Raw genomic sequence first — 15017 nt, 5'->3', positions numbered from 1 at the left:
CAATGATGATGTAATGATCACCACTCCTCCAGTCAGTGTTGTAGTCACAGGGCTCCACAGTGTGCCTATTTACACGCATTTTCCCACCTTAAAACCTGCCAGTGCACCTAAATATTTTTATAGGCCGCACCGGTGCACCTGGAAATCTGTAGCATCTTTTTTCTCTCTCTCTCTCTCTACCGTACCGCTCTTGCGACACTGCGTGCCATGCTGTGTCAGTCTCTCAAGACAGGGAAATAGAAAAAGAAAATGTTTTCAATTCAAGCGCAGAATCGTTTTATTTTGAAAATCCGGCAGACCCCTGTCATCAGTGTGACAGTGTGACAGCGGAGCGCTGTCATCAGTGTCACAGCGGAGGAGCGCTGTCATCAGTGTCACAGCGAGGGCGCACCTCATTGGGTGCTTGTGGCATCCATCAGTGTGGCGGGTGTTGACTCATCCTCGTTGGTCATTTCTGGCTAAAAATGACATATAATCATTTGGAAAATGTATTTGAGTCTATTTGAATACAATTGAAATTGAACTTGGAGGAAATTTGTACAAAAGTCTCGTCTGGTGCTTAATTTGTTCGGGTCTGCGCGTGCATGCATTACCAGTGCAGAAGTCCGCCTAACAACCAATCAGGGACTTTATTTTAGGGATGTCACCGTGTACGGATATTAAATCATATCCGTTTAGAAAAATCAATAACCACGTCTTTTTTTGTGTGTCCTTTTAAATAAAGTTTTCACAATGATTTTACTGTGTTCTGGACTGGCAGTCATTCATTTCTCATCAAAAATAAACTGTGCGTGTGTCCACTAGGCGTATTCCTGTCAGTTGGGCGCTGGGGAGCGGTGGTCCCAGTGGACAGTCTGCGGGGAAGGAGATTAAAATAACGTTATCTCAGCAGTGGCTTCAGAAAGGCGCTGGTGCGGGCGCTCGTTTTCAGGCAACTAATCAGTAATCATAAGGAGAAACTATCACTACAGCGACAGAAAGGCTCAATTGTGGGAACAGATTGGCTAGACACTGGTGAGTGCTGTGCTTCTTATCACAGTATGTGTTGTTAGCTGTTAGCTATCAAGCTAGGTACCGCTGCTAACGTTTTGCGACCTTGCATGTTGTGGGGTGTGCTGGGATCGGCGCTCCTCAGCTCTCTTCCAGCGTTTTAACTGTCAGAAAAAGAAGTTTAATGGACATCTACTACCCGTAAGCTACAGATTAAAAAAAACAAAAAACATCCGGTTAACCGGTTACACGCTGCCAGAAGCTCCAGTGTACACGTTTACAAAATGTTGTAACCGTTGACATCCCTACTTTATTTATTACAAAAATTAACAAAAACAAAAAACGATACCAATTAACAAGTCTGAGTTCTGGTCTCCAACTTCCGAGTCCAAATGCATGAATGCTCGAGTCCAAGTCAAGTCATGAGTCCTGAAAATAAGGCTAGTACTCTGACTCAAGTACTGTACTACAACACTGCCTCCAGTTAGTTTATCTGAAATGAATTCTGACCTGAGCGACCTGTGCTACATTTAACCAATTCATCAATCCAGGGGAGGTGCTGTACTGTATTGTGTATTGTGTATTGTGTATTGTGTATTGTGTATTTTGTATATATATATATATATATATATATATATATATATAAACAATTCATCAAAGGGATCCCATGTTCAGAATAGGATTTGACAGTAACTTCTCTGCTGCCCCCTGTCTGCCAGGTGATGAACTTCAGCAGTCCACTGACTGTGCCGCACGGCTGCTGGCATATCCTGTCCCTGCAGCTGCTCAACAGGACGCTGCCCGTCAACCTGCTATCCACCCTCAGTCTGGCCACCAGTCTGGGCTCAGCGCTGCACGTCCCCCTTTACTTTCACGCTACCCTTCCCAAGGTAACAGGCCAGCAGTCGTGGATAGGATGGATTAGTAGAGCGTTGAATTGGGGATTGTTTGGTAGGATGAGATGTGGTAAACAGATGCTGTTTGTTCTCTTCAGCAGGGAGAAGTGGTGTTTGAGGCTGAGCGAGAGTGTGGACGACCCTGCCCTCTCAGATTGTCTGAAGCAGGTGAGACATAGGGCTGGGTATCGTTCAAAATCTTTCGATACCGATGCGATACCTTGACTTCGATACCGGTTCCTGAACAATACTTTTTTCGATACCAATTTTAGAAAAATCCATTTGAACAAAAATAAAACTACATTACACATTGAAATTACGATACAAATCTTTATTTTTATTTTTAGAAAGCAGTTTACAGCATAAAAAAAAAACTATTGTATTTAACACAACTTGAAGTTGTCTAAACTTATTGCCGCCCCTACAAAAAATATTGGAGTACAAAGGAAACTAATCTAAATTAAATAAATAAATCAGTGCAAATAGTTTTCAGTTCAAAACAGAGAGTTGCAAGTCAGTGTTTAATGCTCACTCACTGCTGCATACTAAAGGCTAATGTCCACCAGCTCCGGAACAGATGTGGTACGGCTGCAAACAGACCCACACTCATGTAATCTGTCTGACGTATGGGGGATCCGACAAAAATAGAACACGTGCATAATTTTTCCGTACCGCATGTATCGCCCATCTATTAACATGGGCGAGAGACGATCTGGCAGTTTTACCGGATCCGCAACGCAGCCGTAACGCATCTGGTGTACATTGCCTGTAAGGCTTGACTCAGTTCTTCTTCAGGGAACAGACAGCCTGCTCCTGGCTGATGTGTGATTGGATTGATCCCCTCTGACATTGTACCCTCAGCAGGCTGGAGAGAGAGAAGAAAAAAATATAGTTAAGCATGGGGGCCAGTTTATCACCGCACCTACGGTATTATTAGAGTAGCCTAACATTAACTACAATCATGTAAACAACCATGTACGAGTTGCTAAATGTTAAGTTTGGTTACCTGCTAAAATCCCGGGCCACTACTATCGCCGTCCTCAGATGTGGAAGAAGACTCTATGTTGTGCTTTAAGACGATGACGGTGGTGCCGCTGGTGGCTCGATCTTCTTGCATTCAAACACTGTGCAACTTTCTGCTTGTAAATTGATTTCATGCACGGTCAAATGTTCGATCATATTCGTCATGTTGACAGTCTTGGCACCAATCTTCTTCTTGTCACATATATTGCATCGCGTGGTATTGGCATCGAGCTTTAGATAGAGGTACACTTTTTATTTGTTCTGTATTGTTTCCACTGTCGGCACACTGCATCTCAATACAACAACACACGCTCTGTCCGAAGTGGGTGTAACTTTTCCTGCATGCCTCTACATGACAGCCAATCACCAGCCTTATTAGAGCGTGGTGCAAGCATAGTGCACGCTTATAGTCTCAATGATGCTGTTCTCTCAATGACGCTTTTTTTTGTATCAAAAATTGGTATAGAATGACAAGGCATGTTTCGATAGCCCCTTCGTATCCAAGCTTTTGTTTCGGTGCCAAGAAAGTATCGTAGTTCAATAAAACCCAGCCCTAGTGAGACATACCACTAATCTGCTTCCCCGTGTCAGAAAAAGAGACAGAGAAAATCAAAGATAATTTTTTGTAATTATCGTTATTATTTTGTCCCACCAGGTCATGCCCAATGGCAGCGTTCTCTCCTCCCAGACTTTGTCCCTTCTTCCTGGGCTGTAGACAGCAGGCTGGCTGCGGAGCTCTGCTCTCGATGGCAGAGCCACAAAGACCAGTTGCCTTGCAGGTCAGACACGTGTGCACACGCCGCTATTATTCCATGTGTGTCTTGCAATCATTGTCATTGACAAACAAACAAAGATACACAATGCCTTTCCCATCACTCTCAGTACAGTATACAGTGAGCTACAGTCTTCAAGTTAGTTAGCACCGCCAATGAATCGGGGGAAACGGTACAGCGTTCAAAGTCACCGAAAACACACATTTCTAACAGCGCCAAAAAGCTCTATGTACATGTTGTGAGTGTGACTCGGGTACTCGCCACGAGATGAAATATTAATCCAAAATGTTGAGAAACACTATTTTTTTAAGGTAAATAGAAAGCCGGGACTACTTTCTAAACATGGCCGCCAGGCATACAGCGCGTGCTGCATACAGCGGAAGCGCTGTGTACAGGCAAACAAGGAAGTAACTGGGGATTTACTACGAAAATGACGTTTCACTATGGATTATTATTTCATTGCGTGGTGAGTAGTACCCGAGTCACAACATGTACATAGAGCTTTTTGGCGCTGTTAGAAATGTGTGTTTTTGGTGACTTTGAACGGCTATAGCATTTCCCCCAATTCATTGGCGATGCTAACTAACTTGACGACTGTAGCTCACTGTATACTATAGCAAGAGTGAAAAACATTTGTGTATCTTTGTTATGTGTTATGACGAAACTCGCAAAAAGTTGGCGTATCCCTTTAAAATCCTTGTTCATATGTATCCTCTTGCCTTCTCAGATGGCCCAGACTTCCAGTGGAGACATCTTCTCCTCTAGACTTTGGTGCTACACCCGTCAATGAGAGCAAGGTGAGTAGGGCTCACCTTCACGCTCGCTGAGGTGGAGCATTGCGGTAAATACAATATTCCTGGAATGCGAGTTTAACAAACCAGTTACATGTCCTCTGCATTCTACATCAAATGAAGACATTACTGTTTGTTTTATTTTGTATGTTACGTATGGCCAAGTTATTAGTTAGTTTATGGGCTAGGAATTCTGCCAGGGTACAAGGGACTATAAGGCAGCCATCTTGCCTGCAAAATTATCAAATCAAGTAGAATACCGTTTTGCCAGAAATCTGGGGGGTAAGTCCCCCTTTAATGAAGCCTTATAAATGCATTAATATGTCTTGTCATATAAAATGTTACCAAAATATTAATGTTTACATTAACAATTGTCCCCAAAGCAGTTACATTAGTGTACTTTTCATTTAACAAGACTAACACACTACAGCAGTCAAAACAATATAGTATAGGAAAAGTCATATATTAAAAGATCAGTCTAGGGATTTTATGAATCAACATCGGATCATTCAAATAAAGATCGCTTTGAATCCGATTTTTTTTGACCCAGTCTTAAAGGTGAGGAATGCGTGTTTCACTATAAATGATTTATGGCTTATAGCTAGACTTTGAAATCACAGCATTTGTCTGCAGCAGTAAACAGCAGTGTGTCTTGTCTTTTCATTTGTTCTAGGTGAAGATGTTCACGGTGAAGAACCCTTCCTCTTCTGTGGTTTCTGTGGAGATTCGCACCCTCTCCCTGTACCCTGCCCCACTGGAGGCTCTGGACCTCCTAACCAAATGGTACATCGGATAGAGCATTTATCTCATGTTGTCGAGAAGGATTCATCTGAAGCTGTCATTTCGTTTACCTTCTATATTTTTCGAGTTTTGTATCATGCTGCTCCAGCACGTCGCTCTTGTTGATTTATCAAACTCCTTTTGTTCCTTTGTTTTGTTTGGCAGGTTTAATATCAGCCCTCTCTCTGTCAACATCAGCACCACAGAGTTCTCTCTGTTGGCTACTCCCCCCAAGGTAAAGACACGGGACACACCCTGGGAAATGAAATGGTCCCTTTGCTTCATCTCTGAATGTTTGCGTACTGTTTTCTGCTGCCGGCATGTGGTCTTTATCAAACTTTCACACACGGGAGAACAGAATACAGCAAACAGCGTCAGCACATACTGGTCTACTTCATTCTATTCACCTTATTCACCACGCCCACTTTTTCTCTCTTCCGCGTTCGACGCAATGTATTTGTTCTTCCGGTTCAGCGCTAGTTGGCGGCCATTTTCGAAATAAAACGTCAGTATGAATGAAGTTTGGCAACATTCAGAATTAAGCTACACTGCGGCCACCTTCAGTTACATGTTCATAACGTTACTGCTGCGAGGAGCCGATGGCTGTACCCGGTCGGCATTTAACGTTAGTTACAAAAGCACGTCGACAGTGTTTTCTCACTACCAGTAGCCGAACTACAGTAGGGTTTGACAGATAGCTAGTCCGACCGGTGTCGGCACAGTCAGCGCTCCCTTTCCTCGCTGCTCGTGGAGAGTTCCTCCAACTGTTCTTAAAACTATGAAAAAGGTCCTCCGAATACCTTATAACAACTTTTGTTTTACCTTGTCTTGACCTGTCAACCCATTTCTTCCTATTTCTGTGTGTGTGTGTGTGTCTCTCTCTGCGTGTGCACATAGGCTGGCGAGAGTGTGGATGGTATGACAGGAGAGGGCGTCCTGCGCCTGCTGCTGCAGCCCTGGGAGGCCAGAGAGGTCGCTGTTGTCTTCTCCCCCTCAGAACACAAACCAACCACTACCATTCTCATCCTAAGGTACACACTGATGTGTATTAGTTGGAGGAATATGTTGTTGTGCGTTTCAGAACCATGTGTCATGTTATTCTTGAAACACGACACACAATAATAAACACTGACTCATATTCGTATGTTGATCATTATGTTAGTTCATATGCTTTTATCTAAGGTGTGAAACAAGGCACGATCCTTAGGTCCTCTGTATTCTATTTTGCACGTTTCAGGAACAACCTCACAGTGTTTGACATGGTGACAGTGCGGGGCCACGGAGCCAAGGAGCTGCTCCGAGTCGGGGGCAAACTGCCCGGTGCAGGGGCGTCACTGCGCTTCAATGTGCCTCAGTCAACTCTCATGGAGTGCCGCGATGGTGAGATTGATGCTACGATCATCTACGATATTCCCTTTCAAGCCAACAGAAAATATTTTCATTTTTTACAAAAAAAAGCAGCATCATCTCGCCAGATTGAGCTAAACTGTTGCCATTTTACTCCTAGGCCTGCGTACCACCAACAAGCCGCTGTTCGCTATCAGAAAGAGTTTCAAGGTGGAGAACGCAGGAGAGCTCCCCCTGTCTGTCATGTCAATGAACATCAATGGATATAAGTGCCAGGGCTTTGGCTTCGAGGTGCTGCAGTGTCGCTCCTTCAGTCTGGACCACAACGCCTCTTCTGAGATCACCATTGCGTAAGTTGAATTTGAAGTCTGCTCTACTGCTGAACGAGTCTGGTAGAACCATCCTGATCACATGAACTCACATTCAGTTTCTCTTCAATGATCAGTCTGGACTTCCACCTGCCCCCAGCAATTTCCAGAAATTAGAATGTAACCGGACCAATCAGACACCTGTGCTGTAGTTGACAATGTAAACGGCCAATCAGGGATGCCACTGGCAAAACAGTAATGGCATCTCCTGAAGCAAGGAGCGGTAATGTTAACATTGGTAGATAACAGTCATAAGTGCAGTTATTGCAGAAATAGACTCAATACCAACAATTAAACAAGAACAAGAGTATGCACCAGCGGAGTTTCCAGGTGGAAAATACTTTTCCGCAGTTCTTTTCCGACTGGATTTGGTGACGCTGATTGGCTAAAGGAGTTGTCTGTCAAGGCAAGTACTCCCACCCACTGAACTCGATGTGAGGGCCTGGAAGTCCACACTGATGGGTAGAGTGAAACAGAATGTGAGGTCACATGATCAGGATTGCTGGACAATGTTTTTTCCCTTCTGTTGCCACTCAGCAGAGTGGTTTCTTCATCACTCGCTGCTTCTCAGCCGTCTGTTATAAACAAATGGCACCTAGGTGTTTAAGTAAGTAACTAGTAAGTTAAGTAACTAGGTGTTGAAGTAAGTAACTAGTAAGTTAAGTAACTAGGAGTTGAAGTAAGTAACTAGTAAGTTAAGTAACTAGGTGTTGAAGTAAATAAGTAACTAGTAAGTTAAGTAACTAGGTGTTGAAGTAAGTAAGTAACTAGGTGTTGAAGTAAGTAACTAGTAAGTTAAGTAACTAGGTGTTGAAGTAAGTAACTAGTAAGTTAAGTAACTAGGTGTTGAAGTAAGTAAGTAACTAGTAAGTTAAGTAACTAGGTGTTGAAGTAAGTAAGTAACTAGTAAGTTAAGTAACTAGGTGTTGGTGTTGAAGTAAGCGGTGCAGCTTTGCACAGGATGAACCCTGTACTTCTTCCACTCTCTCTGGTGTGTGTGTGTGTGTGTGTGTGTGTGTGTGTGTGTGTGTGTGTGTGTGTGTGTGTGTGTGTGTGTGTGTGTGTGTGTGTGTGTGTGTGTGTGTGTGTGTGTGTGTGTGTGTGTGTGTGTGTGTGTGTGTGTGTGTTTCGGTGTGTGTGTGTTTCGGTTTCACCAAGCGGCACTTTCTGTCTCCACTGTGCTTCCTCGTAGAGGCAGGGGGAGGGGCCTAGGCTAAATCTCATGCGCTAATTCCGTCCTCAAACAGACCGATTCAGGTCACTTATAGAACAGCTGCACCGCTTAAAAGAGTTGATGAATTTGTGTGCTGTTAATAAGGGTACTGTGGCACTTAACTTCCAGACACTCCCCCCATCCAATGACTCATTTACCACCCTTTCTTCCTCTTTCACACACTGCATTCCTCCTTTCCAATGATACTTTCTTCTTCCTGTCTTCTCTCTCTCTCTCTCTCTCTCTCTCTCTGCCTCTGTCCATCTCTTTCTCTCTCTGTCTATCTGCGTCCTCAGGTTCACCCCAGACTTCACCTCATCCTGGGTGATCCGGGACCTCACCCTGGTGACGTCTCGTGGCTCCTCTTTCCCTTTCACCCTCAATGTGACGCTGCCCCACCACATGCTGCCTCTCTGCGCCCAGGTGGTTCCTGGCCCCAGCTGGGAGGAGACCTTCTGGATGGTTACCCTCATCTTCACTTGGTCAGTACTCGGTACCATATAATTATTTCTTATTATTTCTTAATACTGTCAATGTTAAGGTGAATATTGCGACTAGTTATATTCAAATACTTACTTGAACTTTTTATGTTAGTAATTCTGTGTTTTTCGGTGAAGAGTAACTCTCTGGCATATTTTGATTTTTCCAATAATCTCTGCTGTATCTCCTCTTTTCCCAGCTTCTCCTTGTTTGGTGTGTGTCTGATGGCCTTCCATCAGGCCCAGTATATCCTGAATGAGTTCTTCACCCCCAGCGCCAGAAGCAATCACAATTCTGTCTTGTCCCGGGACAATGGCCATGTCAACAATATCACACCCAACGGAGTCAAGTAAGACCACCTTTCTTTCAGCGTTTCATTTTGCATGCGCACAGTTTTACCGCATGCCTTTCAGTGTTCCACGTTGAGACTGATTATTATGGACGATATTTATGCTGTAAGAGAAATAACTGCATATTCTCTGGTGTAAACATACTGTCATTTGTCATTCTCCATTAAATTTGCCCTTTTGTGTAGTAAAACAAAGGGAAGCTGTAAGAGCTACGTGGACACCGGTCACACCTCTGACAAAGGTAAGGGGCGGGGCTCTCCAGCCTTGGCCAACAGCCCCGCCCCTCGTCCGCAATCATCCAAGAAAGGCACCTCAACTAGCCCCGCCCAGCCACAAAAGAAACACAGGGTCTCCCTCTATTACACCAAATACAAGTGCAGCTCCTTCGCGGCAGCAACTGGTGCTGCGATGATGATGGAGGAGGAGGAGGAGGAGGAGCATGACGGCCTAATGGCCGACCCTCCGCTCACCCCAGACCCAGAAGTCTGCGACAACAACAATGAACCAACTTTCATCAGTCAGCTGGAGACAAAGACTACAGCTCACTTTAAGGAAGGCCCCCAGAGCACTATGGAGGATAAGGTGCCAGCAGTGGTTATGTTTCCCATGGAAACACCTGCTGGTTTCCCGAGCAACGTCACTGTGGGTCCAGGACCCAGACCGGGCCTGCTAGTGTGCAGCCCTGTAGAGAAGAACTGCCCTGAGCACTTCACAGAGAAGAGGGACTCTGAGAAAAGGGACATCACTGAGCTGGAGGTGAGGAAGGTGCTATATTTTACTTAGCTGATAAGTACTGTCGTTGATTAGATGATATGCTTTGACATTTGAATTGAACAGTTGGCAAAGCCTATGATCTAATGGCTTTCCTACTATTACATTATTTATTTCTCTCTCCAGCCCAGAGAAGATGGCAAAGCCCAGAAAAAGAAAGCCCAGAACACAGAGACTGGCACGGCAACAGGGAATAATAAGGGAAGTAGGAGTCGCAGGAAGACTGCAGAAAGTATCTCTAGGTAGGATTACCCACTTCACTCTATTTCCATCTCTATTCTATTCTCACATCTCTATTCTATTTCTATCTATAAACAAGTTCACACGTATTTTAGGGATGCAGACGACTAGTCGGTTAAACGTTTAAACGCCCACTCCCTCACTAGTCGGCATGAGAAATCCTAGTCGGTTAAATTAATAATTAAATTATCATAATAATAAACAATGCGCGCGTTGCTGTCTGTACCAGCCACTCATGTAGCCCCCCTCCTATAATGGCCGGATGTAAACAAACCAGGCATGTGTTAGTGGGAGTGGAGTCGACCATTGGCTGTAACATTAGTCGTTAAAAGGAGCAGAAGGGAGATGGCATCTCAAAACCAGCGCAGTTTGGCAGCATTTTGATCCAGTAAATGAAAATAGGGTTGTGTAGGCTGTGTCAGATAAAACTGACATATAACGTTAACCACTCAACCGACATTCAGCACAGGCATGTGGACGTCAGGACAGCAGGACCTGATGCTAGAGCATTGCTAACGCGTTTTAGCCAGACAAGCTAACATGTTAGCCACACAAGATAACGCAATGATATGGCAATGAATGACTGCGCAAGATGCTTCCACTCAACTTTGTTGAACGCAGAGGCTTCTGAAAGTTGAATGAACTATATTTAGCCTGAATACATGCCACGGCGCTGGGGTGAGTTGTTTGTTTTCTGATGTGCAGTGTTCATAAACAGCGCAAGATGTTGTGAATATTGATGATTATGACAAACGTGATTAAAGCCCCAAAATGACGTTTCATGTAACTATGGATTATTATTTCATCACGTGGTGAGTACCCGATGTCACAACATGTACATAGAGCTTTCTGGCGCTGTGTTTTGTTGACTCCGAACGGCGATATCGATATCGATACCGATACTATTGCACCCAGAGGGCACAGTTTCTCCAATAGCAAAAGTTGCTGAATGGGGCTTTAACAGTTTCAAATGGCTCTTAAATACACGCAATATTTTTCCGGACGTTTTAACCTTTTCCGAGTGTTTTCTTACTTATAGACTAGTCTAAGTTAAACAAAATAGGCTAGTCGTCAGGGAAATTAGTCGCCACCTGCATCCCTAATGTATTTTGATATTCCTAGTAACATACTTTATGATACTGCTTACAACAACAGTGGCCCTAAAGGTGGAATGAAAGCACTAAATGACAATTAAAGAGGTGTAATTATTATTGCCTGTATGTCTGATTACCATAGTGCTCCAGAGCACAGTGTGCTTGTAATGCAAGAGAGGGAGAAAGAACCTGACTGGAGAACGGGGGAACGTCACATCAATGGACCACGCACCAGGAATCATCGCTGCTCCAGTCAGAAGTCAGAAGCACCAAAGCCTGGACAGAGCACCGACACCCCGCTCAAACAGAACGGTGGGTAAACTGCTTAGCCTGGAGCATTTCACTGCAGTTACACCTGGTCAGCCACAAGATGGGCCCAGAGAGAAAGTCTGTTACCTTACCCTTTGTTTGAATCTAGTATTTTGGATGGTGGCTGGTAGGGCTGGGCGATATGACCAAAATCTCATATCCCGATATAAGTCATTTCATATCCCGATACCGATATATATCACGATATAGCATATTTTCTGTAAATTCTATTTATAGTTTATATAAAATGACCACATGGCCATTTATTTATGTAGCAGTTGAACCAGTTAAAATGTTGTCAAACCTCACAACATGCATTCAGAATACAGATAAGCATGGCTATTCTTTACAACACAAATAATAATAATTAGTTGCAGGGCAGTAGAATGAAACACAAACTGAACCATGCCACCAGTTCGATTTTCAAAGAGGACACTAGCATTTGATGTGTTTTAAGCACTAATTTGGAATCATATCTAAAAGCTGACACTAGGCGGCAGTATTTCTTTAGTCAACGTCAAAATACCTACATGTTCAGTAGAAGAAGAATAAAACGGTAGAAGAAGAAGAACAACGTTAACCAACACAACTCACCCAGGGAAAGCTAAAAGCTAAAGCTAACGATAGACGTTTTGTTGTCAGCCCTCAAGGGATTTCCTTGGGATGATGAGAGGAGATGTTTTGCCAGGTTTAACGTTAGGAGGACACACGCAAATATGGATCAGACGCGGATTTAACACAGCGCAAATGCCTGGGTAGACTAGGCGGACGGAATGAAGGTAACATCTCCCTGCTCTTTAGCCTACTCACGGCTGATTTGTGCCACTTATAAAGGGACGCAACGGGCTTGTTGACACAGTCTGGTGCGTGTGTGGACTGTGGACGTGAGTAAAAAAGAAAGCACAGCGTGGCTGGTCTGTGGCTTAAGTAATAATCCATGTGTCAGTAAGAGCATTTGATTGAACCCGTGTCTTTGTTGATCTCTTGCAGGTGTGTGTTTGCCTCGGACTCGACGGAAGTGTGCCGCGGAGCGTCGTGCTGGAGGAGTGTGTGAGTCCGGCTCAGACTCTGGCAGCTCGTCGGGCAGCGTGAGGGCCAGCCGAGGGAGCTGGGGCAGCTGGAGCAGCGCCAGCAGCATGGAGGGAGACAAAGACCCCAATGCCCAACGCACACACCTCTGCACTACCTCATCTAGAAAAAGTATGAAGTACACACACTCGTCCACTACCTCATCTAGAAAAAGTATGAAGTACACATACTCGTCCACTACCTCATCTAGAAAAAGTATGAAGTACACACACTCGTACACTACCTCATCTAGAAAAAGTATGGAGTACACACATTTGTGCACTACCTCATGTAGAAAAAGTATGAAGTACACACACACTCATGCACTATCTTATCTAGAAAAGTATAAAGTACACACACTCATGCACTACCTCATCTTGGAAAAGTATGAAGTACACACACTCATGCACTACCTCATCTTGGAAAAGTATGAAGTACACACACTCATGCACTACCTCATCTTGGAAAAGTAACACCTACACTCACATTTTCACACTGTAATACTTCTCAGCTTGCTTTGTCATTTGTATTATATGCAACAACCTCCTTTAATTTCCCACAAGCAAGTGCGCTTATCACAAGAATGGTGTGACGTAGTTTTTCAACAGTGTGTTGTCTTGTCTGTATCAATAGGGGACTCCATGCAGTATGGCATCTACCCAGTAGAGAGAGACTGCTACCAAACCATGAATACAAACTACAAGGCTCAAAGGTACTTATCAAACACACACACACACACACACACACACACACACACACACACACACACACACACACTTGGAGACAATAACTGACTCTGATGACTGTCTGGGTGCTCGCAGCATCCCTCATCCATCTCCATTTGTTAACAGTGTTTCAGACAGTCTTTAATTGCAATTGCTTGAGGCTTTGTGACACAAGCTCAAACTCCCAGTACTACAGTACTTAGTATTGCTAAAGAAATGCCATCTAAAATGTATTCCATTTTTGCATTGTGCTCAGCACTATTGTAGTCTGATGCAGTTATAATGCAGGGTTTGGGGAGAAGTTGGTATTGAAAGAAAAATTACCCAAGATGGTAATTCAGAATGTGCCGTTTTGTCATTTGCATGGAGTGTTGTTTCTATTCTACTCATCATCTCTTGCTGTCATAGCTATTTATTTATATAGATACAGATCTGTTGTGTTCAGCATGTGTTCTGTGTGAGCCTTAACATTGTCCTTTTCTCTGTTCACCATGAACCTGTGTGAACCTTAACATTGTCCTGTTCTCTGTTCAGCATGAACAGCTTGTACCGTAAAGACCTGTGCCAAAGCCCAGACCCCCCAGTGCCCAGCTTCACCCCCAGCTTTGCCGCTGTTGCTGCCGCCGGAGCGGACAGGAACATGGGTAAGGACTTGGAGCAGAGCAGTTTTGTATCCCATCTTAAACGCATCCTGTTTGTGTTTTGGGGAAAACTAAGTTTTAAAAATAACCTTCTGTGCTTTCTTCAATAAAGGCTTGTATATTAGCTCACCATATCTGTTGGGATATGAATAAAGCCAGCAATGAAAGATAAACAGTATGTACAAAGGGATTTCTGAAAGTTGTCTTGTCCTCCCTCAGACCTGCCAGGCCAGTACCTGCCTGAAGAGACGTGGTCTGCTCCTTCTATACCCCTCACAAATGAGTTCAGATACAACACGACCGAAGCTCTGCCCTACATACCTCAACCAGCCACCCCTGGGCCATACAATGGGTATGTGTTTGTATACATGCTAGTTAAAGAGCGCATTGGCTACAATTCAAACGTTTCTTTGTATTTTACACGGAGTGGGACATGAGAGTCCTCGTCATAATAAATACGAGTCAGAGCTGGAAGAGAAATCTTGCTCTTTTCCGCCCTTTGCTGTAACATGTACCGTATTTACAGCATCTTTACACCAACAGCAGATGGACGTGTTCTTGCATAACTAATCCTAGTTTGCAGTTTGAGCGATCACTTTCTCTGTTTAAGTAGATCAGTGTTAGTTTCATTAGTTCCGGTTGAGAGCAACTGTTTCATTGAATGTTTCCTCCTCTACTACAGGTTTCCTTGGAATAGTGCCAACAGCCAATGCAACAGTCCCTACACCTACTGCGAGCAGGGGAACTACATGACGGGTGGGTAGCAGCTCCTGATGTGCCATTTGAGAGAGAGAGACAGACAGAAGTCATAAACACAATGCATTTTTCCCAGTACTTGAGGAATTTATCCAGCCATAGATTTAAGGAGAAGATAATTCTCTCCATACTCTGAATATTGGTTACAATGTCTAACCTTTCAGTCTTTGTTGGAGGAACGGTCTGCAACCATTTTCTTTTTACAGGTTTGTTGCTGGCTGCCAATAGTATTTCTTAATAATAATAATTAATAAATAAATAAGATATTTGTCTTGCACAGATCGGCTGCGATTTTGCTCAAATAGAATGTGGAGAATGAGAAGTCAATTTATTCTCCAAAAATGTCCTGTATTGCCTGTGTTAACCTCCTGCCAGTATGTCTGAATGGATGGGCAGCTCCAA

At 43.9% G+C, this 15017-nt stretch overlaps 1 protein-coding gene across 2 annotated transcripts in view; it reads left to right on the top strand.

The window, feature by feature from the left end:
* Positions 1-15017, top strand: part of tmem131l (transmembrane 131 like) — a 54175-nt gene that overhangs the window by 37054 nt on the left and 2104 nt on the right. Inside the window, exons 14-32 of one of the 2 annotated variants that reach the window (XM_083655546.1) lie at positions 1710-1880; positions 1988-2054; positions 3565-3688; positions 4410-4479; positions 5147-5256; positions 5419-5488; positions 6151-6284; positions 6491-6633; positions 6761-6950; positions 8478-8663; positions 8861-9010; positions 9197-9767; positions 9909-10024; positions 11259-11428; positions 12416-12625; positions 13127-13205; positions 13753-13862; positions 14079-14211; positions 14542-14615. In XM_083655546.1, coding sequence (XP_083511672.1) covers positions 1710-1880; positions 1988-2054; positions 3565-3688; positions 4410-4479; positions 5147-5256; positions 5419-5488; positions 6151-6284; positions 6491-6633; positions 6761-6950; positions 8478-8663; positions 8861-9010; positions 9197-9767; positions 9909-10024; positions 11259-11428; positions 12416-12625; positions 13127-13205; positions 13753-13862; positions 14079-14211; positions 14542-14615 — 2878 coding nt within the window. Of the gene's footprint in view, positions 1-1709; positions 1881-1984; positions 2055-3564; positions 3689-4409; positions 4480-5146; positions 5257-5418; positions 5489-6150; positions 6285-6490; positions 6634-6760; positions 6951-8477; positions 8664-8860; positions 9011-9196; positions 9768-9908; positions 10025-11258; positions 11429-12415; positions 12626-13126; positions 13206-13752; positions 13863-14078; positions 14212-14541; positions 14616-15017 lie in introns of both variants that reach the window. The other variant, XM_083655545.1, reaches the window with a different exon arrangement.

This window comes from Poromitra crassiceps (assembly GCF_964638095.1).
Source record: "Poromitra crassiceps genome assembly, chromosome: 19".
NCBI lineage: Eukaryota > Metazoa > Chordata > Actinopteri > Beryciformes > Melamphaidae > Poromitra > Poromitra crassiceps.
This window is presented reverse-complemented; position numbering and strand designations above follow the sequence as displayed.